General features: G+C 49.2%; 1 protein-coding gene across 9 annotated transcripts in view; it reads left to right on the forward strand.

The window, feature by feature from the left end:
* The first annotated feature begins 2,285 nt into the window (after positions 1 to 2,285).
* The window catches only part of PUM1 (pumilio RNA binding family member 1), a 63,670-nt gene continuing 39,400 nt past the window's right edge, over positions 2,286 to 26,555 (forward strand). For 8 of the 9 annotated variants that reach the window (XR_013958239.1, XM_080632222.1, XM_080632224.1 and 5 more), the window contains exons 1-4: positions 2,286 to 2,380; positions 6,308 to 6,681; positions 17,240 to 17,308; positions 24,688 to 24,796. Coding sequence is in view for 8 of the 9 variants with exons in the window: in XM_080632222.1 (XP_080488348.1) it covers positions 6,319 to 6,681; positions 17,240 to 17,308; positions 24,688 to 24,796 (541 nt within the window). In the remaining variant the exon portion in view is untranslated. The remainder of the gene's footprint in view (positions 2,381 to 6,307; positions 6,682 to 17,239; positions 17,309 to 24,687; positions 24,797 to 26,555) is intronic. The other variant, XM_080632223.1, reaches the window with a different exon arrangement.

Here is a 26,555-nt window from a genome sequence, read left to right on the forward strand (position 1 = left end):
TGCGCTGCCTCTTTCTTCTTAAACCAAGTAAACTGACTGGCATACGTGGGTTTTAACCAGTAACACTTCAACCACAGGAGGACTCCTTCCCTCCCCCTCTCATTATACCGGTATAAATGTAATTATCCCCGGTGTAATTAACAGGAACCCTGTTTCTGGTGTCAGCAGCAGCCTGGGTGCGTGCTGCAACCCACTGTGGTGTAGCTGTTATCTCTGGCTCACAGTGGAGGGTCAGCGCTGCTTGGGGACTCCTGTGCTACCACCAGCGTGATAGCTGGGACCAGGAAGCCCCACCAGCAAGGTGGGGTGCTGAGGTTGCCAGTTTGCAAGCACAGCGCTTTAAAACATGGCCAGGAGAGGCAAGCAGGGACCTGCCCATCTTCCCCTGGGCTCCGCAAGTGAAGACATGGTGTGAGAAACAGCTCCCGACCTCTCATGCTTCGCAGCTGGAACATTTGTCACCCAGGAGTCCACACTGATGCCTTGTAGGAGCCTGGGATGTTCAGGGAGGAGAAGGGTGTGTGGGCAGATTTATTTGCTCCAGCACCAAGATGACACAGTTCCACTATTCACATCTCTGCTATGCCAAGAGGTTGGCTTTGCTCACACTGGCGGTGATTTGGGGTTGTTGCATGGTCCACCATGGCATGGCAGAGCCAGGTTTAGGGCTTTACCAGCTGGAAGGTGGAGAACTGATCCGGCTTCACACGTCTGACGGGCTGACTGCATCCCTGAAGCCATTTGCTCGGAGCAGGGCAGCGCAGCTCAGCAGAATAAGCTTCGTCTTCTTTAGGGATGCTCGCTAGGAGAACCTGCTGACGTTCCTATCCTGCTGAAGAGCCTGAAGGCAGCCAGGCCTCACTAACAGGAGCTACTCGTTGCACAGGATCCACGCTGCAGCCATTGTGGGGTGCTCAGGGCATGGGGGGGCCGTGCCAAGGGCCACACACCTGTTTGGACAACATGGTCCCAGCAGAGCAGTTTATCACAGGGAGGTTCTGCCAGGTCAAATAAGCCACGCCAGCACTGCTGGAGAAAGCTTTGGGTGCTGTACAAGCTATAAGCTAACTCCTTATCCTGAAGGACCCCATCGTGCCTGGCCTGGGGTGCTCAGCACCCCCCAGGCTGCAGCCACGAGCTGTGTGTCCTTAGGGGTTTGGAGTCGGCTGCTTCCACACAAGTCCGGTGCTGGGGGTGCCTGGAAGAGACACAGAGACACCCAGCACCCTTTGGGGGAGAAGATGGATCCAGCCCTGCTCGTGCTTAACGCCTGTGATAAACCGAGGTAACCTCTTGCACCTGAAACCACAACCTGATGGCTTTGCCCACAGAAGCTCAGGATAAAGGGAAACCTTTCGCCGTGTCCTGTGTGGTTTGTGGGGCCCCGTCGGCAGCTGAAGCCCTTTGAAACACTTGCAGCCGCCGCGCTGGGCTTGTTTTCTCTGTGTGCATGCAAGGACACGTCCCAAGCGCTTCCCTGCGCCAGCACCTTCCTCCTCTTTTCATGTGTGGGTCACTCGCCTGGCCAACAGGAAGAGAAAACATCACATATAAGCATCGAGCGCACATGTTAAGTCCCCCTCGAAAACACGGGAGCCCGGCAGCTCTATGGAGGAGGCTGCCCCAAACCAACCGCGGCCCTTCCCGACCGAGCTGCCCCTTTAACATGGAGGTGTTATGGCAGAAACTACTGCTCCCAAGGTGCAGCGCTGTGTTTTAGTGCCCAGGCTGGACCCGGAGCAGCGCACGCTGGGGTCTGTAGTTTCCTTACAGCCCTGGCTTTGTGGGGATGGGGAGTGGAAGGGTTTAGGTGAGGGAAACACCCCAAAAGCGTGCTTGGTTGCTGGTGCTGGGCTGGGAGAGGAGTGGGGCGAGGGAGACCCGCGCTTTGTGCCTCTGTAGCGGCTCCGCATGGCGGGCACCCGGGTGGGTGCTGCTATGTGGGGCAGGGCGCTGGACGCTGCCTGACCTCCAACCAGCGCCGGCCTAGGGGTGCGGGGTGCCCGGGAGCGGGGAGGAGGCTCCACCACAGCCGCATGGGCCAGGCAGCGCGGGGCTGGGGGCGGCCTGAGCCCTACGACCACACGGCGGCCACAGTGGGAGCCGGGGCCGCTGAGCCGCGGCCTGGCCCTAACCCACGCGGGTGAAGGGCCGCGGAGGAAGGCGCCTGCCCCGGGCCGAGGGTGTGTGAAGGGACCGTGGCCAGCGGGCAGGGCCGGGCCGGGCCGGCATCGCTTGGAGCGGCCTCGCCTTCCCGGCGTGCAGCGCGGCGCCCGTCCCCGCCGGGCCGCCATGTTGTCGGAGTGAAAGGCAGGGGGAGAGGCAGGCGGCGAGCGGCCTGGGGGGGGCCGAGATCCGTCTTCATCCTACCGCTCCGCCCGTGAGTATCGGCACCGGACCGGGCCTCCGCCGCGCCGCGCACCCCAGCGGAGCCGCCGGTGGGGCCATATTGGTGTGGGGGGGAGGCGGAGTGGCGGTAGGCCGCCCCGAAGGCGAGCGGCGGCGGGGCGCTGTGTCTGGCGCTCCCGCCCGGCTCCTTGTCGGCGCTCGGGGGCCGGGGCCTGGCCCCTATTGTTACCGGGAAAGGGGGGCGCGGCGGGCCCCCGCCTCCCGAGCGCGGCTCCCCGCCGCTCCCCGCTCGGCAGCGACCGGGGTGTTATTGTGGGGGGGAACCGCGGGCCCATCCCGGCGCCCCCCGCCTGCGTCCCCCCCAGGGCCCGGCCCGCCGAGGGGCTCCCTTGGGGCTCCCCCTTCTCCCGGGGGGCTCCGGGCCTGGCTCGCCGGGAAAGGCCGGGGCTTTGTTACCCGAAGGCCCGGCCCGCTGAGGTGGGGGGTGCGCTGGGTTTTCCTCTCCCTGGCCTTAATGGGGGGGGTCTCCGGGGGTCGGTGTCCCTGGGGGGGGTGGGGGGCGAGGGACGGTGCCTCGGGATGGGGGGGAGAGGAGGATGCAGACAATACTTTGGGTGTGCTGGTGACCCGTGGGGGGGTTGTGTTTGTGTGGGGTTTTTTTATCCCTTCCCCTTGTTTTTATCTCGTTTTCACGTAATAACAGCGTTTGGCTCTTTTTAATTGCAGGCTTGTAATTTTAAGAGTCTGTCTCTTGCCCCAGCCTGAGAAACAATCTGGGCTTTATGTATATATCTATATATATTTGTAGTCAGTGTTTAATAACTTTGTTCTCAGCAGGGATTTTATTAGGCAGATCATGAGTAAGGAGTTTCCTTTATTAAGACTGAGGGAGGTGGGGTACGGGGTGTGGGAGGGGAGCATTTATCACCCAAGGGTTTCATGGTGCTTTCAAGCACCTCCATGGGTGACTGTGACCAGTGTCCTGCAGCGTGTCCCCAGGCTTGGAAGGAAAACACAAGGTTTAACGCTCAAAGTTCTCCTAGGCCCACACAGCGCTGGAACAATGGCTCTGCTTTACCATCCAGCCCAACTTTCCCAAATAACCCACCCAGCTCCAGCTCCCTTCTCGTTCGTGGTTGAACTTTTGGAAACACGCCTCTTGTGCTGGCTTGATTTTGGGATATTGCCTTGTTTTCAGAGGGATATTGAACAGGAGCAGGGAAGAGCTGAGTGTGGAGCTGTGCTCTGCGTGGATTAAAGCTGCTTTAGTCAAGGCCATGCTTCAGACTTGCTTGGAGATGGCTCCGGAGTTTTTGTTGCTTGTAGAAAGTCCCATAAGCTAAAGTATTTTGCTTGTAATGGTAACACAGAGCGGTTTATTTACATGCTGTGTTTTTATCGAGGGAAAAGGAAAATCGCAGCCTTGGATGCTTGGTAAGGGGGTGGAAACCTTTGTTTGGAAATACAGAACCTCCCAGCAGCTGGTTTAGGTTGGAAAAGTTTATTCTCTGTTTTGAGGAAGAGTTTGGGACTGGAAAGCTCCTCGGAGCCATTAGCAGCTGCGGGTTAGCGAATGACTGTGTGTTATGTAGGTGACTGTACATGCTTGTGATGCTCTGTGTGCTTTGAATGACAGGATTCAGCTGTCCGCTGCATTTACCACGGCATTTCTATAAAAACCCGGCTTGGAACTAAACTTGAACTGCCCCCAAAGCTCTTTTCCCCTTCGCTCCCTTTCAAAATGTCGCCTGTGCCAAGTTTTCCTCTCGGCTTTGGAGCTGCCTTGTCTGGATCAGACGAAAGAGGAAGTGTCTGGGAGCAGGAGGCACTGGTGCGGAGCTGCACCGTGCCTCCACTGAGCCTTTCGACGGTCTCACCCCCCCGTCTTTATAGTAACACAATTATTACCGATCTGCGTGGAAATGAAAGCAGAAACCACTTTGTGCTGGTGAGCAGGAGATTCTTTGGGAGGAAAACAACCTTGTGGTTGTGCTGCCTGCCTCTCACAACTTTGTTTGCTGTGGTATTCCCCCGGAAAAGGGGCCTTGGCACAGTGTGCAGATACTTGAAACCCGTTGCGAATTCGTAGTATCTTCCTATGGTTTTTAAGACTGCCCAGAGAGAACTTGCAACCTCTTTCCACAAAGGCTGCTCAGGTTTCATTGTCAGCAGTTCATACACGCCCCGACTGGGTGATATGTGCATTTCTTCCCACTAATTACTTACTTTGAGTTTTTCTTATGGCATGGAGGTGCTTTGTTCCTTCGTTTCGTGGTACCAAAGGGTTTTGATAATGATTATTAAAGGGAGACTAAGGGGAAAATGCCATTAAATTGTAGTATTGTGTTCTTAAAACCAGGGTTTAGTAATATCAGGTGTTGTCACAGTGGTTTATGAAGTGGTTGGGAAAGACAGGAGGAGTTAGTTCTGTTGAATGCTGCTGGTATTTAAGTTGTGAAGGTCTTTGTATAAGGAACCTCCTGGAGTTGTGTGTGTGGCTGTGGAAGCTGTGTGTAGGGGCAGTTATATCTCATCTCTGCAGTTCGAGTTGTTTTCTTGTGACTATTAACACCCTTCTCAATGTGTGGGACAAACCTGACAAAGTCTGAGCCAAGATAGGACTTGGATTGTTGTTTCTTTTTGGTGTCGACTTTCTTGCTGCACTGTTAGAAGATTGTTCTTGGAAGTTACCTGTAGTAGTTGAGTGTTGTTCAAAACGAGTCTGATGAGCAGAGAGCAAACAGAGGCGCCTTTCAGGTCATCAGGATCAGGGCCAGGGTTTGCAGCCACCAAGGTACAACGGCAACGGGTTGTGTTGTACAGAACACCCCCTGCCCCGGTGTCATCCTTATAACTCCTGTGTGGGATCTTTGAGGTTGTGTTTTGGTAACTGAAGCTATAAACTAGTGATGATCTTAAACCAGTTCTGACTACAGCATGGCTTTAGACCCAGGTTTGGTTTGTGTGTGTGCTCTGCACTGGCTGGGCATTGCGTAACAGATGAAAACACTTCTCTTTTCACACGTGCAATGTCTTCATTGCTCTCAGGATCAGCTGATAACGTCTTAAATAACAGACTTCCACGGTTTTGTGCTGCTGGGATGTCATCAGAATACTGGGGGGACAGTAATACTGGGGGTGCTGGAAGCCCACCTATCTTCCTTCACACAGATGATGTGGGGTGCATGCAAGGTGTTTGGGGTGGTTTCAATGTTGCAGGGTTTCTGTGACTTGTCCAGCTTTCCCCTGGTGCCAGTGGGACTGGCATTGCTGGATGCTCTGGAAGGTTCTGTAGGATGCCGGGTACTGGGAGATTACCTGCTCTGTCTCCAGGGAATCTTGTACCAAACAGGCCGGGGTGTTTTACCGACTCATGACTCGAGCCAGCGGCTGAGTGTGCAGGAAGGGTGCGTGTTGTGCTTGGGGCTAACTGTAGAAGTAGAAATCCAGGGGTTTAAGTTTGATTTAAAAGGCATGCCTTAATATTTTGCATGACTGAGCAAGCACATGGTGATATTGGGGCTCGTGTATTGACTGAGGATCTGGCCTGTAATGTGTCACGTGGAAAAAAGCACAGCAGGCTCCGAGGGTGGGATTCGTGTTCCACCAGGGAGCCATGGCACTCCAGTGGGTGTTGTGTCCATAGCACACACTGAGACATTCTGATTTCAGTGTAATGGGCACCTTACACAAACCTTGCGTGTGCTGATAAAGCTTTGGAGCACAAAACGTGGGGTTTTTTTGCCTGGCATGCATTGTTAGGTGATATTTTAGTTGCTAGGTTAATGGAGCAAAGAATATGTTACAGGGAGTTGGGTTTTAGCGTCGTGATGTTTCCCTGCCAGTCACGAGCTGGGTATGTGATTGAAGCTGTAAAGCTGAAGCTGTAAGGATTTCATGTTATCTTTTCCTTCCCTCTTTCCCTCCATCTCCCCCCGCCATCCATCCCCTTCCATAGGTGCTGGTGGAATGAGCGTTGCGTGTGTTTTGAAGAGAAAAGCAGTACTGTGGCAGGACTCATTCAGCCCTCACCTGAAGCAGCACACTCAAGATACAGCTAATCCCAACATGCCTGTTGTACTGACATCTGGAACAGGGTCCCAGGCTCAGCCACAGCCAGCTGCAAATCAGGCCCTTGCAGCAGGGACACACTCCAGTCCTGTTCCTGGATCAATTGGAGTTGCTGGTCGCTCCCAGGACGACGCCATGGTGGATTACTTCTTCCAGAGGCAGCATGGTGAGCAGCTTGGGGGAGGAGGAAGTGGTGGAGGCGGCTATAATAACAGCAAACATCGCTGGCCTACTGGGGATAACATTCATGCAGAACATCAGGTAAAAACCAAGTTCCCTGTTTCCAAACTCAACCTGTGAATGCATCGGGCTTGTGATAGATGCTTTGAATGATGCTTAAGCTGGTTGTTGGGTGGTTGAAATGGCAAGAGTTGTGCTTTTTTGTTTTCTCTTTCCAGGATCGTGGTGCTTCGGTAGCTATAAGCTGAAGCATTTTGGCTTTGGAGGGTGTTGAAAGCCCAAACCACTCTGTGACAGTCAAATGCATGTTTGCAAAGTTTCTCATTCCCTTTATTGATCTGATTTTTTTTCCAATGTGTGAACCAGTGTAGCAGTGCCTGCTGCTGCTGTTCAAATCTGTTGCTGTAGTTAAATAATTCTTATGTAATGGCATTACAAAACTGCCAATGCATGGAGGTTGGGCTTTTACCATTCCCAATATTGAAAAACACAGCTCTGGAAGTCACTGGTAATGTGTTTTCCTGGGTTTCTTTGCTTGTTTGTTTTGGGTTTGGGTTTTTCTTATTATAATTGGAAGGGGAAGGTGCTATTCATGTGCTTAGCTGAACTGAGAACTGCCTTAGGAGTGTCAGGAAACAGCTTTTAGGCACACAGCTACCTTCTTACAGCAACTTAATGTTTTTAAAGGGGTAGTGGGCTGGCCTGTGCCTCTGTAGTAGTGTTTACTAGATGTCTGCTTAGCAGTTGCATTGTCAGATGTGCTGTGAGTTAAATGAGTGCATGACTCACTCTGGCTTTCTGTCTGTGACCTGTGAGTAGCTCCTCAAAGGAGATGTGCTCCCTCTTCTAAGGGAGCACGGCTTAAGTGGAAGCACATTTTCACACGGAATCATTGCCACAAGCAGGAGAGCAGCAGACACAAAGCTTCTGCAACCTGCACATGAGTATCTCCTGCCTCTAGTATTTCAAGGAGGCAACAGGCTCTCACTCCTCTGTTGCACTGCCCGGGGGGAAGTGTTGCCATCCAGACCTTTGAAAAGCAAACGTTGCAGTGAGTTTTGCAACCTTGCTGGTGTTGGTGTGTGCATCAACAAAGAAGGAAATCCAGGTTCATTTTTTGTCTGGAAGAAAAAGAATATGAACTAAGCAGCCAGAAGAATATTGTTCTTATTCCCTCATGTGGAAACAAAGGATTTAATGAAGTTATTTCAATGCAGTTATTTCCTTTAAAGTGAGGAGGTGTAATTTTCCTGTTAACTGGCCAAGTTTTCAGTCACTAGATGTGAAAGTTATTGCAAGAGAGAATGATGGAAGAGATCTGAACGTGATACTTTCTGGTTTTCCCCCATGTGTTTTGTGATCTGAAGCTCAAAATAAATACAGTTAACAGTAGGACCTTGTTTGTTTTGCTTCCTGGTGGTTTGCACATTGGCTATAACTTCTTTGTTGCTCAGTCCTGGTGGTTAAAAGCCAAGAGGTGGGAAATCATTATGGATGTCTGTTCGGTCCTGATTTCTGATGGATACACTTCCATTGCTGTACTCTTGATTTTAGACTTGCAAAGATAATGCAGTGAGGGCCCTTGTTGCCTTGAAGACTGGTTCAGAAACTCAGGAGCTAAAAGATAATGGGAAGTCAGAAAAAACTAATTATAGGGTAATACAGGTTAATGTCTGCCTGGAGCTTGGGAGTTGTAATTAAAGATAGAGGGATGCTTTAGTTGTTGAATCCCAGTTTCTCCTTCGTTACAGATGTAGACAGGCATCTCTCTGTCTGTTGGTGATAACGCTCCAGTGAGTTTTACCAAATGATAGTATTTCATCATGTGTTACTATATAGCTACAAGTGCTGTGAGTCAGAACTTATTTACTGTGTCCTTGATTTCTTTTCTCATTGTGCTGGCTGTTCTCATTTGTTGGTACTTGGAGGAGATGCTCTGAGAATGGAGCTGTGCATGGCTGTAATAGGGATGACTTAAGAAACTGAAGTTTCTTTGCTCCGAAGGAAGTAGATTGTATCCTCTTGTTGTGAACAGCAGAAAAATGCTCATTCTTTTTTCTGTTTTCCCTTTACCAGAGGTGAGGGGAGGCAAGTTTTATATTAAAACTCAGCAATTAAAGATGCTGCTGTCACTCTGCATCTTTAGGTATCGAAGTTACCCCATCCACAAAAATAGCATACATTATAAATTCCTGTTTGTTCTTGCACACACTGAAGTAATGGTGGAATCAGGGTTTTTTTCCCAACTGAAATCCCTGAGCTCCTAAATGAAATTCCTGTAGACAGGCTGAGAGAGCGGGGCTGATTCAGCCTGGAGAAGAGAAGGCTCCTGAAGGGGAGATCTTAGAGCAGCTCCAGTGCCTAAAGGGGCTGCAGGAAAGCTGGAGAGGGGCTTTGGACAAGGGCCTGTAGGTACAGGACAGGGAGAATGGCTTTAACTTGCCAGAGGGGAGACTGAGATGAGCTCTTAGGCAGAAGCTCTTCCCTGTGAGGGTGCTGAGGCGCTGGCACAGGGTGCCCAGAGAAGCTGTGGCTGCCCCATCCCTGGCAGTGTTCAAGGCCAGGTTGGACACAGGGGCTTGGAGCAAGCTGCTTCAGTGGAAGGGGTCCCTGCCTGTGGCAGGGGGTTGGAGCTGGAGGAGCTTTAAGGCCCCTTCCAATACAAACCATTTCATGGTTCTGTGATTCTATGAAAGCTTGCATATCTCTTTCCAAATCCAAACAGCCATCTATGGCTCTTGAGGGGAAGAAAAAGCTGGTCAAGATGTTGAGCGGGGAGAAGTTACCAACACTGAGCAGGGGTTTAGGGAAGTTGGCTGGAATTTCTGGAACAGGGCTGGTGGAGGCATGTGTGTTCTTGAACTGTTGCGAAGGGAACGTCTCTGTGGTGTGGTGCCTTCTGAATTGCAGTGGGTGGCTGTGCTCACTGTCTGGATTGCACTCAGGGTAGTATGGGAGCTGTTTAAGTAGAAGCAAATGATTTTAGGCATTTGCTTGCTCTGAGAACATGTTTAGTAATTGGAGACAATAGAACTCCACAGGGATCATCTTGTTGAATGTGGGGAATTTTTCTCATGTAGTTGGTGGAGAATAGTGAGAGCAGCAGGGCTGGGACTGGGGTTTATGCTCAGTTTTGCCTTTCGGCAATGTGACCATGGAACTTCTTAACTGGGAACTTGAATTCAGGTGGAGACAGGAGGTAAATCTCCTGGCCTGTCTAGAGCACAGCTACTCAATGCTTCTGTGGAAGCGTCTGGATTTGATGTTTGACTGTGTTAGTGCCTGTTGGCAGGCACTGTCACTGCCTTAAAGTCATGACAAGGGCCTCTAAAAAGAACCTGGAGGCTAAGAGAGCAGGAGCCCTGGTGTTTGTGCTTGGAAGTGAAACACAGAGTCATAGAATAGAGTTGGAAAGCACCGTAAGATCATCCAGTTCCAATCCCCTGCCATGGGCAGGGAGACTTCATCCTAGACCATGTGTAATGGATGAACCTAGGTGAGAGTTGATTCCCTCTCATGGCTGAAAGGCAGAACAAAGGATGTTGTTTGCCACAGCATAGGTAGATACGTGTTTATGGTGAGTGTTGGAAAGAGGCAGGAAAACATAGGTGTGCAGCTGTTTTGTGACCTTCATACTTGGCTGCACTGGGGTGCCTGGCCAGCGCTCTCACAAGTGGACAACAATGAGATGATGAGAAACTGCACAATCCCACGAGCAAACAGAGATCTGGCACAAAGCTGGTTCTTTTGATAAGGATATAAAAGCAGAACCCTCTTGTGGCCATGGCAGAAGCCTCACCTATGGGTGGAGGCACTGCATAGGAACTTTCCCAGTTACCTGAGACTCCTGGCATCGGCTGCAGTGGGGCTTCCCAGCTGGAAGTGTGAGCCTGGAGGATGATTCAGTGGTAGCTGGTGATGTATTTCTTCTTAATCTCTGTTCTCTCTCTACAATAATGATTTAATGCATTGCTAACTTTCTTCGGTACTTTGCTTATATGCATATATCTCTGATTTGCGTTATTGTACTTATTCACTATATATAGAGAGATGTTTACCTACTTCACGTTAGCATGCTTGCTTTAGTGTGCTTATTGGCTTTAGTGTGCTTGTTTAATAAACTCTGCATATTATACAGCTAGTGTGTGGTCACTTTGTGGTGTACCCTGTCTGTCAGCAGAGCACCATGTCACCAAGGATCTGTCCAAGCTGGCCTTGAACGCTGCCATGGATGGGGCAGCCACAGCTTCTCTGGGCACCCTGTGCCAGTGCCTCAGCACCTCCACAGCAAAGAACTTCTGAGATCTAACCTGAACTTCCCCTGTTTAAGTTTAAACCCATCACCCCTTGTCCTGTCCTATTTGAGTGACAGTTGACTCTTCAGGACAGAGATTTCCTGATCTGCCCCTGGAAACCATTTGGTGTGTGAGGGCTGTTGGGGTCCAGATAACCTGGCTTGGTGTCTCCTGGAGTTGAAGGCACAGAGTCCTTCATGTACACCATGTGTTAGCACATGGGGCTCTCGAAGACGGCTTTCTGGGGTGTGTTTCATTAAATCCCTTTGAGTTTTCATGGCTGCTTCCTCCTATCACAGTGTTAGGGCTTTTCTTAATGCTGACACTGAAAGGGCTGTGCTAACTCAATATGCAGATGAATTACAACATGATAACTCTCCTGCATGAAATGTCTCATTTGGCTGATCTGTTTCACAGAGATTTCCCCATAGTAAAAGGGGTGTCTTGGGGAAGGGGAATAGGAATATTTCATTTGGTCTTTTGCTTTATATTGCCCTTTGAAAGTCCTTCCTGAGCTAGAAGGAGCATGAGTAGATTGGTGAAGCTGGATATTTAGGTTGGGTATTGGAAAATCCTTCTAATAGTACGGGGAGAAAAAACACCCTGAAATCTTCAGAAGCTTACCTTAAGAATTTGCTTCTTCAGAATCCATAGGTTTCCCTGTCCCTGACAGGCAGTGGGAAGTTACCTGGCTCTAGTTGGGATTGCACAAGTGCCCTGGTGTGCTGGCTCTGGGATGTGTCTCTGGTCTGTCAGACCAGATGAGAATCATGGAATCACAGGGTGGTTTGGGTTGGAAGGGGCCTTAGAGCTCATCCAGTTCCAACCTCCTGCCATGGGCAGGGACACCTTCCACTAGAGCAGCTTGATCCAAGCCCTGTCCAGCCTGGCTTTGAGCTCTGGCTCCTCGCTGGGTGCTTGCTCAGGAAGAGCAAAGCTGTTTTCACGCTATTGAATTTACAGATTTCAGTGCTTCAAGAAGAAATCAAGTGTTTCAGTTTGTACCTTGTGCCCAAGTGTGTTTTGAATAGAGCTTCATTAGAGCACAGCTCCTGCCTGTTATCTTCCTCTCCTCTCTCCAACTTTGCTTTCCCCTTTTCAGCTCTTCCGTGTTTTGCTGTGTTGGTGTGACCTCTCTGTGCTTCAGCAGGACAGGTTGTGATAAAAGGAGTGTCTTTGTAAATGGGTGAAGGCACACTCCATCAAGGGTAACCTGGTCCTTATATCTGGCCCAATTGATCTCAGCTGCTGATGGAAATCTCCGTAAGGAGCTGTTCCAGAGCACTGAATGTGGTGGTGCCTGTATCTGAGAACTTGCTTTGATGTGTTTGTTGAGACACTTTTGAATTGTCTCTGACTGATGATCTCTGCTCTGAGGAACAGCTTTTGTGTGCCCATGTCATGAGATGCTGCTCTCCCTTTGCCAAGTGATCTCTCAGCTATCACGTTTCTCCTCTTCCTTTAAGGGTAGCTTCTGTTGTAGGGCAGTTGATTCTCTTGGGAGCATCTGCCCATGTTACTAGCCCTGTAGAGAAGTTGGGCTTCAGACCTTGGTTCTGAACTGAATGACACTTCACTATTATCAAACCCTCAAATGAGCCCTTTGCACCATTGCAAGCATGGCCTGGGGCCACTTCCATTCTCCTGTGACAGAGGTACTGAATGAGATGTGGCCTTTCCCTTCCTTACACCTTTGTCCCTCTGAATTTAAACCTCGGAAGATCAGAGTAGGGGTGGGAGTGAAAGGAAAAGCCCTCGCAGTGGTCAGGTGAGTCAGATCTTAGTGTAGCCCTGAGTGCTTGCACAAAAACTTGATCCAGACATGTACCTGGGAAGCAGAAAGTGGTTTTCCCAAGGTATTACCAGCTCCAGCAGGACAAAGCTAAGGTTGCTGCTTCCATAATCTGAGATTCTGGAATTTTGTACCCCACTATGTGCCTGAGACACCTCTGGCACCTAAATTCCACATTTATGTATCATGGATACACAATGTGGTTTGGGTTGGATGGAACCTTAAAGCTCATCCAGTTCAAACCCCTGCCACGGGCAGGGACACCTTCCACTAGAGCAGTTTGCTCCAAGCCCCTGTGTCCAACCTGGCCTTGAACACTGCCAGGGATGGGGCAGCCACAGCTTCTCTGAAGCCCTTCCCTCTGTGAATAGAACCTGAGGAAACCCATAATCAATGTGAGAGGCTTCCTTGGGTTGATTCCTGTACCCTGCATCACTCATCACCTTGGCCAGACGCCACAGCCATCGTGAGCCACGGGTAAGTTCGATAGCTTTTTGCTTCCAATGCTAATGAGAGTAGCAATTCTAATGGTAAATCTTCTACTACAAAAATAGTAGTTAAACCACCTCATCCCATCTACTACTTGTACTTTCACATTCATCCTTTACCCACCATTGTTATGGGAGAGGACTAGAAATAGTGCTGTAATCAGTCAATGGAACAAAACACCTGAACCCTGGTCTAGTTGGTGGTGGTGAGCCTGTTGTTGACAGTGTGTAGTGCTTGTTTTCACTTGGTAGATACTATTTTCCTCTCCTAGATACTATATCTGTGTGTGCGTATGTGTTCTCAGATGTGTTTTAACTAAGGATCTGTGAGCCCTTCAGAGCAGACAGGCGCCGGCAGCTCCTGCAGCTGAGTAGGAGGCATTTGTTTCCTTCTTCAGTTTGGAAACCTTTAGTTACTTGAGAAAGCTTCAAACTCGAGAGTACATCAGTCAAGTGCCACTAAATATTTAGGGTGTTCAACCAGCTATATATATATATGTATTTATGTCTATATAAGTGTATAATTTTTTTTCTCCCCTCCATTCTAAGGAGCCTCAGCAGCCTGAATGTTCTTGATATTTCTTGTTCTTCCTGGATCAGTACATGACTACCGCTGGATTCCTGGTGCAGTAGTGGTGACTTCTGTTGAGGAATGTTTTACTCATTCAGCCTGGAGAAAAGAAGGCTCCTTAAGGGAAGACCTTAGAGCAGCTCCAGTGCCTAAAGGGGCTACAGGAAAGCTGGAGAGGGGCTTTGGACAAGGGTCTGTAGGGACAGGCCAGGGGGAATGGCTTTAACCTGCCAGAGGGGAGACTGAGATGAGCTCTTAGGCAGAAGCTCTTCCCTGTGAGGGTGCTGAGGCGCTGGCCCAGGGTGCCCAGAGAAGCTGTGGCTGCCCCATCCCTGGCAGTGTTCAAGGCCAGGTTGGACACAGGGGCTTGGAGCAAGCTGCTCTAGTGAAAGCTGTCCCTGCCCGTGGCAGGGGGATGGAATCTCTTCTCTTTTGTCTTCTCACAGAAACAAGCAAATGCTATTCTGAGATATCGTGGCATTTTGATCTGTCCCGACAACAGCATTTCCCTTATTACTCTGTAGGAGTAGGACAGTGAGGTGGTCCCATCGCTCTTGTGCAGAGCTCAGATTGTGGGAGGGCTCCACGAGCACATTCAGCACCAGTGAAGCCCAAGAAAGGAGCCCTTCCATGGATTTGTGCTCCCAACACCTGGCCCTTTCATTTGCTGGGATGGCAGATAAGTTCAGGGTGCTCTGAATTCCTTCTGGTAGGATCTGTGGGATACCTGGAGTTGGTTTGCTTGGCTGGCAGGGTGGCAGCCTGCAATCTGCCCTGTAATTCACTGTAGATCAAAGAAGCCTTGAAAGCAGCCATCTACATGTTCCAACTTCCCCAAATCCTGTCTTTGCAGCACCGGGCCTACCTTGGGTTTAGTAGATGCTGTCCTGGAGGTTTTGCCTCCTGGTCAGAAGTGGAATTGGAGGAGAGGGAAAATAAGTGCTCCAGTGGAAGGGAGAGTGGGGCTGGATAGATCCTGGTATAAGAAAGTGCTGGGGGAGGAGAGGGTCAGCCCTTGTGAGGCAGTAGGGAAAGGGGAAGCAGGGACACTGGAGAGCTAAGGCTTCCAGAAGCATCCTCTGGTTTGCTTTGCTTGCCCTCTTTAATGTAATTGGCTTCATAGCAATAGCTTAAACCCTCTTCAGTCACTGTTACCACTAATACATGCAGATGTTGGATCTGTTTAATGTTGTTCAACATCAAGAAAGAAAATAGAAATCAGAAAGCCTCAGGCTTCCTGCTGCACTTGTCGAGACATTTCCTTCCCATCATCAGCTGGAGGATTTCTCAGCTGGTTCTTCCTCAGCTGCTTGTGCTCCAGAGCACTTTCTGGCCTGTCTGTTTGGGTTTATTCCTGTGTATTTGGCTGGGGTTTTGCTCTGTTTACTTCCACCTCTCCTTTCTCTTACTGGGAAACATCACTTGGCATAAAGAGGAAGAGAAGATCCCTTGTGATGAAGAGTGAAGGCTGCTCTGTGATAGCTTTGCTGTGTGTCGGTGTAGGTTTATATCAGTCCTACATCAGGGAGGAGTCCTCAGTGCACAAGGCTGGTGTGTGATCCCCAAAAGACCTCAAAATGTGTGCACTGTGAAGTTATAGATAAAGGTCATTGTAGCAACCATGTTTGCTTAATATAAGGTGCAGTATTAACCTGATTGTTGACATTAATGTTTACTTAAAATTACAATTCAGCTCCGTTGCTGGGAGCTCCCAAGTGGGAAAAGCCCCTTGGATTATTGCAGAAGAAAAGCAAATGCACTGTTGCTCTCATGTTAGGGCCTTCACATCCCTGTTTAGTAATTGTAAGGACAGTTTGGGGCCCTGGCTGCTGTTAATGTACCTGAGTGCAGGATTCCTTTTGACAAGTGCCATTCAGCCCTGTGGGCCCTGTTGGTGCCTGGGTTAAAATGAATGGGACTTTGCAGTGCCGCGTGTCCCATCCAGAGCTCAGATTTGTTGCTGCTTCCTGGGGGCACATGGGGACTGTCACAAGCTTCCCTGCTCCTCCTTGGCTCTGTTACAGCTTTTGGGCACTGGGGACATCAGCCCCCAAAGGGTGGCTTGTTAAAGGAGTGTAATTGGTCTGTGTAAGTTGTTGCCTCAACTCTCACCATCTTTCTTGGGTAATTCAGATCTCAGGCACAAGCTGTTCCCTGTGAGGGTGCTGAGGCGCTGGCACAGGGTGCCCAGAGAAGCTGTGGCTGCCCCATCCCTGGCTGTGTTGAAGGCCAGGTTGGACACAGGGGCTTGGAGCAAGCTGCTCTAGTGGAAGGGGTCCCTGCCCGTGACAGGGGTTGGGACTGGATGAGCTTTAAGGTCCCTTTCAACCCAAACCATTCCTGTGATTCTATGATTCTGTGTTATTTTTTTGTCTGCTTTTGATAGTGAGTGAGTAAAGTGTATTTGGGAAGATGGATGCAGCTCACTTCGACTGTATATTGTGTAACAGGGAGGTCAGGATGGCAATTTGCCATCAAAGGCATGTTTAAGGACAGCTTCCTTCAGACTCTGAGGAGAGGAGTGGAAATACCAGTGCTCTGTTAGGTGTGCAGTTATACAGCTGGCGTGCACTTTGCTTTCATCTTTATCCTCCTTTTTGCCCTTTACCACTCTTCTTATCGTGGTCTCTGTGTCCCCCTTGTAGTAATCAGTTATCTAGACCAGTTCTGAGGGGTTTTGTCCTATAAACCCACCACTGCGTGTTCCTGGCCTCCTTCATGCCATGAGTCCAGTGTTGGCCCGTCTAAACCCTATGTACATGTCATCATCCCCGGTGAAGAGCCTGTGAGGGGCTGCAACGACCAGAGGCTGTGGATGCCTCATACCTAATGTTCTATAAACCATCACCCCTGCTCTGGCAGCGAGGTGTTTCAGACCTGTTGGGTTGCAGGGATTGTGTAAGCATCGAGTAGGGGGTGTGTAGTATTGATCTCTGTGTGTGGATGGTGTAGTAAGCACTGCCTCGATACAGGGGTGTTACCTGAGGAGGGCAATAGCTTGGGCTGGGTCCTGGCATGAGGTTGAACGTCTGTGCTTTGTCTTCAGGTCCGGAGTTGGGTTTTTTCCCTTTCATACCAATGTAACCTGACTAGAAATCTGCCTGGTTTATACAAGAGCCTTAGTGATTTCTCAGCTGAAAGGGGAGATGCTGACTTGCTTGCTTATGCTTTGACTCCCTCCCCTGAAATCTTTACTGTTCAACATTAATCTTTGCATTAAACTTTATCAAAGGCTTTAGATTTTGTGTGTCTTGTAAGTAATTGCTGGTTTTTCCTTTTATTGCGTGTGTATAAATCTAACACTATATACGTTATAGCTGGGAGTCCTAAAGGTAAGTTATCTGTTGGAGCTCAATAATCTTGTCCTATGCTGTAATATGGAATGTAGGTCTTCGTCGGTATCAGAAGAGTTGCTGTGAACTCTGATTATCACTGAGCCAAACCCTAAATCCAGCATTTCCCTCATGGGCTTTTCTTCCCCTTCTCTAAATAGGTACGTTCCATGGATGAGCTGAATCATGATTTTCAAGCGCTTGCTCTGGAAGGACGGGCTATGGGAGAGGTAAGTGAAAGGCCTATAGAAAAAACCAGTGGATTTTGAGGGAGGGAAGAGGGAAATAAATCACACTTGGAGAGGCTGCTGGAATGCTGCTGAATGTGAGAGGTCTCTGTTGTGGCTGTGAAGCTCTGTGTGTGTGTGTGTGTGTGTGTGTGTGTGTGCTTTAACAAACAAGACCCTGCCAGGCTGGGCTGCATCTTGGTAGGAGGAACAGCTAAGCCTTCCACCTGCTGTATCATCAAACAGCAAGCCAGTGGTTGTAAGCGAACAGTTAGAAATGTGGCTTGTGACAAGTGGTACAATACTTGCAGCGTGTTTATTTTGGGATGCAGTGAGCTCACACCCTGTCACACTGTGGGGTTAGGTGGCTGCTGTTGTCTGCTGCCCTGTTTCCACTCCCGGCCACCTTTTGGCTCTTGGCACCGAGCACAGGGCTGTGTTTAACAGTGGGAGTCACTGAGCAACGGAATCAAGGGCTGCAGAAGTGCCAAGTGCTTTGAACAGGTCAAAGGCCTGAGCAGGAGTTGTCAGATCATGGCCTTTCAGTTCTGACTGCACAAACCCAGGCAGGGTTGTTGTAACCTCACTGTGCAACAAGGAGGTGGCAGGTTTGGGGGAGATGGCCACTGGTTTTCTTTGAAAAGAGAGAATTTCCCTGGTTTTAGGGTGACTTGAACAGCCCATTGGCTGTGCTGTAAACTCTTTATTCCCTTTCCCTTTATAGGCAGTCCCTTCATAGGCTTGTGGATGAGAAAGTGCTGTCTTGGAGGAGGATGTTAATGTACAGCAGGTCAGCTTGAGAGAGGCTGTGGTTTTGGAGAGCCTTCCACTTTGCATTCCTGTCTGTGGAGTTCAGACCAGTTTCTCTCCTCCATATTCAGTCCATCCTATCTCTTAATTACTTTATGAGCCAAGTTTATAAAAACTAATCCCTAGAACTCCAAAATTACTGGAGAAAACAGCAAACCAGGACTGTTGTGTGGTGGGATTCATGAGAAAGTGCCCTCTCTCAGGTGAAAGGCCTCAGGGTGCTTGCAGCTTAGCTTCTCTCCTTTCTTTCTTCTCTGGAGGATCTTTACACTGAGCTGCATGTTAACTTGACAGTTCTTGATAGGAAAATGTGTTTCTCCAGGTTATCTTAACCTATATTGAGACACTTGACTTCAGAATAGATGAAAGTGATTTACAGGGGAGAAAACATGCCATTAAAAACCTGACTAAAGCTGCTGAGCGCCAGCTGAGGTGCCTCCATGTGAAGCATGCCAATGGAATGACGGGGGTGGCAATGTTCACTCCATGCTATTTTTTAACACCTCGCTTGGGCAAGAAGTTCATGTTCTGATATAGAGCATCCAGGCTCTTTGAAGCCTGGTGAGGGTAAACACAGCACTTGTTCTGTGGTGTTAGGTCGCGTTGGCTTCACTGCCTGAAGGCGCTGCAGAACATCAAATCATGGAATCAACATGGTAGGAAAAAGACCTTTAAGGTCATCAAGTCCAACCTTTACCTTTGGAGGATGTGAGGTTTGCCTTCCAGTGCTGATTCATCTTCCCCACCGTCTTCTTCTTGTACCTGTGATGCAGAAGGTTTGGAGATGGCATCCTTCTGGCACTGGGAATGTGTGTGGTTTTCCAGGAAAGGTGACATCTCGCCTTCTCCACAACTTCTTGTTTCTCTTGTTGCATTTCTCCCTCAGTCTCACAGTTGTCTTTCCTTATCTGTTGAATTTTCTCTGTATTTCCCAAGGTATTTCACCATAGACCCACCTGGCTGATCTAAGGACCTGTGTAAACAGAGATTCGCGCAGGATATAGACCATGTTCTTCAACTGCAGGCTTTGATTTTGTGCAGCATGCCCTGTCTGTTGTTTATAGATGCTTTAGCAAGGCACTAAAGGGGTGATTTCCGCCCCTTCTCCTCCTCCTCCTGGGATGTGAAGGAAACTCGTGGAGAAAGCTGCTAAGAAAACATTTAAGCCTGAAATAAATGAGGAAAAGAGGGAATTTGATTTCTATTTCTTTATTTCGTGTCTTCTGAACCTGTAGGAAGTGTCAGTAATTCCATACTTTGAGGTGACAGTGGAAAACCTGGAGGGGAAAGATGAGGAAAAGAGTGCTTCATCATTTAGTGTGTCCTTTAATCTTCTGCTATTCTTGCTTCTTAGTAAGCAGTATTGTCATTGTAGTGATATAAGGAGTCTGTGCCTCTGAAGGCATAAGAGCTTTGTTTTAAAGGGGGCTGTCAACTAAATCTCTTACCTGCATTTTGACTGCAGGGTGGGTAATATTTGGTGATGAACAGATAGTTTAATCTGGGAAAACAGAATAGCTTAAACCCCCACTTTAATCTATGCCTTGTTTCCAGTTTCACAATCCCAGCAGTCAGCATCAGACCCCCCTAAATTCCTTTGTGCCTGGAAGTGTGCTGCTTTTAAGTGTGAGATTAAAAGAGGAGCCACAGAAACCCTTTTACTCTGCTCTAAAATGGAAGAGATTTGGGCCATTGATAGTGGCCATGGTCGATGATGTTGAGAGTAGCTTTGTGAAAGAGGTGTCTGTGCTTGTTTGTTCTCCCCTCCTTTGAGTGCTCTGTGCAGGTTGAAGCTCTAATGGAGGAAGTCGTTGTAGGGCCTCGTTACAAGCCACACAAGGATAATGCAGTCTGGTTCTGTGTCCAGCTCTCCTTCTCAGCAGATGTTGAACTGGGAAGCAATAAAAAGCAGTGGTGCAGAGAAGTTAGTGAAGGAGGAGGATGGTGCCTCAGAAGTTGGATGTAGGGGCCAGTTGGTTTTGCTGCTTTAGCACATGACCAGAGTGTGTGTCCATGCTGCTTGGGGGGTCTTGGTGCTACAGTGATGATTTATCTGAGACTTATCATGGTCTGTGCAAGTTCTCTCTCTTTTCTGGCCTTCAGGACAGGGGAAATGGGTATCATAGAATCCCAGACTGGTTTGGAAGGGTCCTTAAAGCTCATCCAGGTCCAACCCCTGCCACGGGCAGGGACCCCTTCCACTGGAGCAGCTTGCTCCAAGCCCCTGTGTCCAACCTGGCCTTGAGCACTGCCAGGGATGGGGCAGCCACAGCTTCTCTGGGCACTCTGTGCCAGCGCCTCAGCACCCTCCCAGGGAAGAGCTTCTGCCTAAGAGCTCATCTCAGTCTCCCCTCTGGCAGGTTAAAGCCATTCCCCTTGGCCTGTCCCTACAGGCCCTTGTCCAAGCCCCTCTCCAGGTTTCCTGCAGCCCCTTTAGGCACTGGAGCTGCTCTCAAGTCTCCCCTTCAGGAGCCTTCTTTTCTCCAGGCTGCCCCAGCCCAGCTCTCTCAGCCTGGCTCCAGAGCAGAGCTGCTCCAGCCCTCGCAGCAGCTCTGTGGCCTATTCTGATCTCTGGACATCTGCTGTTCTTCACATAAATCCCTTTTATCTGCAGCTTTGCAACACTGAACATTGGTGCAGTATCTCTGGGGGCTTGTGGCCAGTGCAGAGGCTGGGAGAGGTGTTTGTCATCAATGAGTTACATCGTTTTGAACTGCAGCAGCATTCTTGGTTTGGTGGTGGGTGATGCTGTGAGATAAGACTGGATCTGTAATAGAGGAGCAGCTGTAACTTAACCCAGGAGGGTGGGAGGAGGAGGAGAACAGAGAGACAGGAGGCAGCTGGTAGGTACTTCCCTTCAAACATGGAAGGGATTGGACCCAACATTTTGCAGTATGAATATCAGGGGTAATGGTGAACATTACCCTACACTTGAAATGCTATAAGGAATAATTCCCACTTCATCTGCTGAGCATTTCTCACTCTCTAGTGCTGTCCCCTTTGGGGTTTAGTGCACATTGGGGGGGTTCTGGGCTCAAGCACACACTGAAGCTGGGTCATGGGGAGCCTGTCATTGACCAACACCCCAAGTCCTTCTCCTCAGGCTGCTCCATCCAGGCTCCCCCAGCCTGTGCTGGGGATTGCCTGACCCAGGAGCAGGATGCTGCCCCTTGTTTTCTGTCAGAGCCTCCACCAGCCAGTTGAACTCCCTGAGCCGGCAGAAGCTGCCCTTGGGGTTGCCTCTCCATTGCTCATGGTGTGCTCAGCCTCCCTGTCTTGTTTTTTCCGTGCATGGCAACATATTTTGGGGGGCAGGTAACATCTTAGTGTTTGTAAACCTGCAGCACTGCCCAAATCTGATCTGTAAATGCGTGCTCTGCCTCCTCCTACCTGTTGCTGCAGATGAATGGAGCTCTGCAGTGGCACAGATGGCTCCTCTTATCTTCATGGTTGCCTTGTCTGGAGGGGATCAGTTCACTTCATTTATCTAATTCCTAATCCCATCGTGGTGGGATCTACAAGCACAGGGTCTGTACTTGTGGGTTGTAGGATTGCCTTTGTGGATGTGCAGATCACCCCCCCTCCCCACTCTGGTGTATTCAATATTGGCCTAACTCTGTAAGTCCTTTCTAAGAGGGCTCAGGAGGATTATTTTCATACTAGATAGGGTCAATTTTACTAAAACTGGGAACAATGAAACTGGTCCAGTTCCAAACTGCTGCATGTTCCTTCTTTCATTTCCCACCTGAATGAGATTCACTTCAAATACCATTTTTTGCCTCCCTCTATTAGAGCTGACAACTTTCCCGGAGGAAAACTTCATCTCCTGGGCAGGAGTCAGTAATAATTCGGATGGTTGCTGCTTGCTAACTCTCTGGTTTGGGTTGGAGCAAAAGCTGACAGCACAAGGGCTCCATTGCCATCTGTTAATACTGGCATTTGGTTTTCCTCTTCCCCAGTATCTAAATACAGCTGGAACCTGTGTGGAAAAGAAACACTTCTCTTTCTGCTGATGTTACAGAGCTTCCAGTAGGGAGCTTTATGCTTCTGGAATGGAAAAGATTAAACTGGAGGCAACAGAGTTGTTGTTTGTGCAGTCAAGGATGTGTGTGCACAGAACAGGAGGGAGTAGTTGAGATTTTTCTAATCCTGGTCTGTGATTCACTGCAAAACCATAGGAAGGTGTTTGGGGGCAGTTCCTCAGGCTCCTGCTGGTAAGTGGATGTGTTTTCCACTGAAGAAAAGGGCTGGGTGAATCAAAACCAGGCTGAATGAGTTTCAAGGCACCCTCCAGCTTGAAGAGATGGTCTTTTGTGGTAGTGACCCCGTTTGGATAGTCAGGAAAATAGAAGCATTTACTGAAATGAGCCACCAGAATCCAAAGAACAGCTCACTCTGTGTATTCCACTTCCTAACACAACTTGTTGCTGTGCTTTGGACACACATATTCATGTGAAGTGTTGGTGTTCCTTATCTCACAGGTACTCCTGGTTTGTGCAGCTCTACACGAGCTGGGTCTGAACCTGATGCCTCATGTCTATGGATGTCCCTTTCCACACTTTGAGTGTCTAATGTAGCTATAACTGAGATTTGCAAGTGGTGTGGGAGGTGCAGTACCCCTGTATTGGCAGTCCTGCTTTAGGTATGCCTGTTCTTATAGTGGCCAGGGATGCTTGTGAGTGTGTTGTGTCAGGTCTTGCAACTGGGAGAACACAAACCCAGAGTGCAGCATAGGCTGGGATCTGCCTGGCTGGAAGCAGCAGCATGTAAAGCTCAGTGAGAGTGACCAGTGTGCAGCTGTGGTAAGGAAAGTCAACAGGATGCTGGGGAATGTCGATAAAGGCATCACCAGCAGAGATAAAGATGTCATTGTCCCGCTCTACTCAGTGCTTGTCAGGCCACACCTGCAGTACTGGGTTCAGTTTTGGTCCTGCTCTACAAAGAAGATGTGGACACGCTGGGGAAGGTCCAGAAAAGAGCCCCAAAGATGATCAAGGGTCCTTTCTCTGCTTCCTCCCAGCTTCCCATGCCCCTCCTCACTGCAGAGCATGAAACTGAGAAAGTCCTTGATCAGAGTAAATATTCCTTAACAACATTGGTGTGTTATCAGTGTTGTTCTCAGGCTAAAGTTGAAACCACAGCACTGCACCAGCTACTAAGAAGGAGAAAAATAACTGCTACAGCTGAACCCAGGACAGTGGTTTTGGGGTTTTTCTGGTGTTTTCAGGTTTCGAAAGGAATTCCGCTCTTCAGGCGAGGCCTAGAATTGATGTTTTCTTTGTACTACCTGTGTTCTGTGTAACCTGGCCATAAACCCAAACCTGAACCTCAGGTTTAATCCTATACATAGAGACCTGCTTTGTGATATGTTTCTGAGTGAATAGATCTTCTTTACATTAACAAGTACAGGGTGAGCACAACTCTCCTGATGTCTGCCTTCAGCCAGAGCTCTTGGATCATATCTGCTTGCTTTGTCTTCATGCAGCAGCCTGTTTGCTCTGGTTGCCATTGCCTCAACTGTGCAGGTGAGCTGCTGGAGGCGATGAGTCTCATTCCGTGAGCATTTCAGACAGACACAAGGAGTTGTTAATCTTCCAGTTCCTTTAGTTTTAGTCCAACGTCAGGCAAAGCTCAATTTGGTTCACGTGCTGTGGTTGTGCTGCTGTTTCCTGTCAGAATTGCACACATCTCATTCAGCACAAGATTTCATCTGAAGATCCTGTGCTTGACATCTAAGGTAGTTGAGGAGGGCTCAAAATTCCCTTTGCCGTATGTAGGTACCACACAGCACGTGCTGCCTTGGTGAAGCTGGTGTTTTAGAAACACATCTCAGTAGGTTATGTTGTTCTTTGTGCCATCTTCTGGAGTTCAGAACCATCTTCCTTGGATTCATCCAAGCCAGAGTGACTTTGTCTCGTTCTCTGTAAGAGCATCTCCCTGTTTGCCTTTCATCCCATAGGAACAGCACGAGTAGTGGCCCAGAATTGTTCACTCTTTGTAGTGCTTACAGCGAACTGTCTCAGCATGGAGAGCCCTCAGCAGACATTGAACAGGAGAGAAGTGAGAGCTCTTGGCACCTCTTGAGCTATTCTGTATTCAGTATTTGACAGCAAGAGTCAGTGCTGGAAATGTTGGCAATTGAGGCACCTCCCAGCTCAGGTGAAAGGCAAAATGTCCTGGTCTTGGCCCAGGTAGAATGAAGGAGGGTTAAACCACAACACATGAGAATTCTCTGATCAGAACAGGGTTTTTTTCCTGCTAATATTTGCAAGCAGCTCTCGAGTATGGAACGTATGAACAGTGTCAATGGTATGTGTGTGCTTCCACGTGTGGGCTTCATAAAGCACTTCAGAATGCAAGAGGGATGTGGGGATGCAAGTGGTACCTCAGTGCTGGGTGGCTCCGGAGGAGGGTATCCGTGTTTTGGTGATGAAGCATGTCTCAGCTGGTGTTGAATGATTGATCCATGTTCCCAAGGGAGACGCTTATGGTTTCTGTTTGCATTTTCTCCTTCTTTTAATCATGCTTTGTTTTGTTTGTGTTCTTTTTTTGTTGTGTTTCTTTAATTGCAGCAGCTGTTGCCGGGTAAAAAGTTTTGGGAATCTGATGATTCCAGCAAAGATGGACCAAAAGGGATATTTCTGGGAGATCAGTGGAGAGACAGTGCTTGGGGAACATCAGGTAGCTCCCTTGTTTACTTGATTTAGTTGGGGTTGAACACACATGTGCAACTCAGCTTTCAGAGACACCTGCTTTATGTCCTAGAAACCCCCACGTTGGTTTGTGATTAAAACATATCCACAGGTATTAAAAGACTGGTTAATGTGAATATGTGCACCCTGTTATCTGCTTCAAAGCTTTAGATTACCCTTAACATTTCAATTTCAACTTTTTGATGTATTTTCTGCCTTGGGATGAACTTCAAACAAAGGTGTTAGAGAACAAGATGAGTAATAAAACCTCAAGAACAAGAAAATAGAAGCCCAAAACCCCCTAGTTTTGTAAATACTAAACCAACCAAACCCCCAAACCACTCAGGTTAAAGAAGTGATGCTTTGAATTAAGGGGAAGGTTTTGGGATAGTGATCAGGGTAGGGTTTATCACTTACACTTCAAATGAGCTGTGACCAGGAGATAAAGCCTCTCACCATGTGCACAGCTGAGGCTGGTCCCAGCCACCACACAGGCGCGTGGAGATCTGGGGGAGGTGACTCCTACACTGGCTGATCCCAAATCTCCATGAGTCAAAACCTTTGGTCTCATCTCTTCCTTTGTTTATTCACAATTAATCCTGTGCACCTCAACAGCCTCCATTGCTGAGCCATGGCCCACACTGGTGAGTCAGGGAAGGCAGAGTTTCCCTTCTGGCTCATCTCAACTGGAGAGAAGAGCCAGAGGCTGAGCAGTTCCTCTAGGTCCCTGCCCCAAAGCGAGGAGCACAACATGGAGGTGGCTGTGGAAGTGGCCCTGGTGAGAGGATGAGTTTGTTCCAGGAACAGTGGAACTAATCTTAGAAGCATGGAATGGTTTGGGTTGAAGCGACCTTAAAGCTCCTCCAGCTCCAACCCCTGCCACGGGCAGGGACCCCTTCCACTGGAGCAGCTTGCTCCAAGCCCCTGTGTCCAACCTGGCCTTGAACACTGCCAGGGATGGGGCAGCCACAGCTTCTCTGGGCACCCTGTGCCAGCGCCTCAGCACCCTCCCAGGGAAGAGCTTCTGCCTAAGAGCTCATCTCAGTTTCCCCTCTGGCAGGTTAAAGCCATTCCCCTTGGCCTGTCCCTCCAGGCCCTTGTCCCAAGCCCCTCTCCAGGTTTCCTGCAGCCCCTTTAGGCACTGGAGCTGCTCTAAGGTCTCCCCTTCAGGAGCCTTCTCTTCTCCAGACTAATGAAACCTGGGGTTTTGTAAGAAAAAAGCACTCTTTCTGGTGTTCTAAGTGGTTATGCAGCAGCACAATGAAAACTGCTGGAGAACTGGCCTGTTAAAACCTGATTTTCTCTTTTCTTGATTAACTTTATCCCCCAAAAGTCTCCCTTAGTCCACTTTAGATGCTTGTGCTGGCTTGAGGGACAGGGCAGGGAAGCATAGCCAGGACCAATAACAGAACAGAATTACTTCTCCACAGCTTATGCCTGCTTTATAGGGCAGCTCAGTATCAATATCATTGCATGTGTCTTCCACCATCCTCTGGCAACTGCTGTATCTGCTGCCTGTTATTTTTGCTTCTGAGCATTGCCAGCCCCAACAGGGAGGAGCAGAGCTGCTCCCCTTCCTTGCCGGATGCAGGGTCCCTTCCCGTGCCCAGCCAGTTCTTGCAGAGGACTTGGAGCCGTCAGTCCTTGCAGGGGTGATAAATGGGGCTGATGCAGGAGGACAGGGGATGAAGAAGAAGGAATGAAGTTCTCATCTAGGAGAAGATATGATCGTGACATGAATAGGGCAG

Source organism: Psittacula echo (assembly GCF_963264785.1).
Source record: "Psittacula echo genome assembly, chromosome: 21".
NCBI lineage: Eukaryota > Metazoa > Chordata > Aves > Psittaciformes > Psittacidae > Psittacula > Psittacula echo.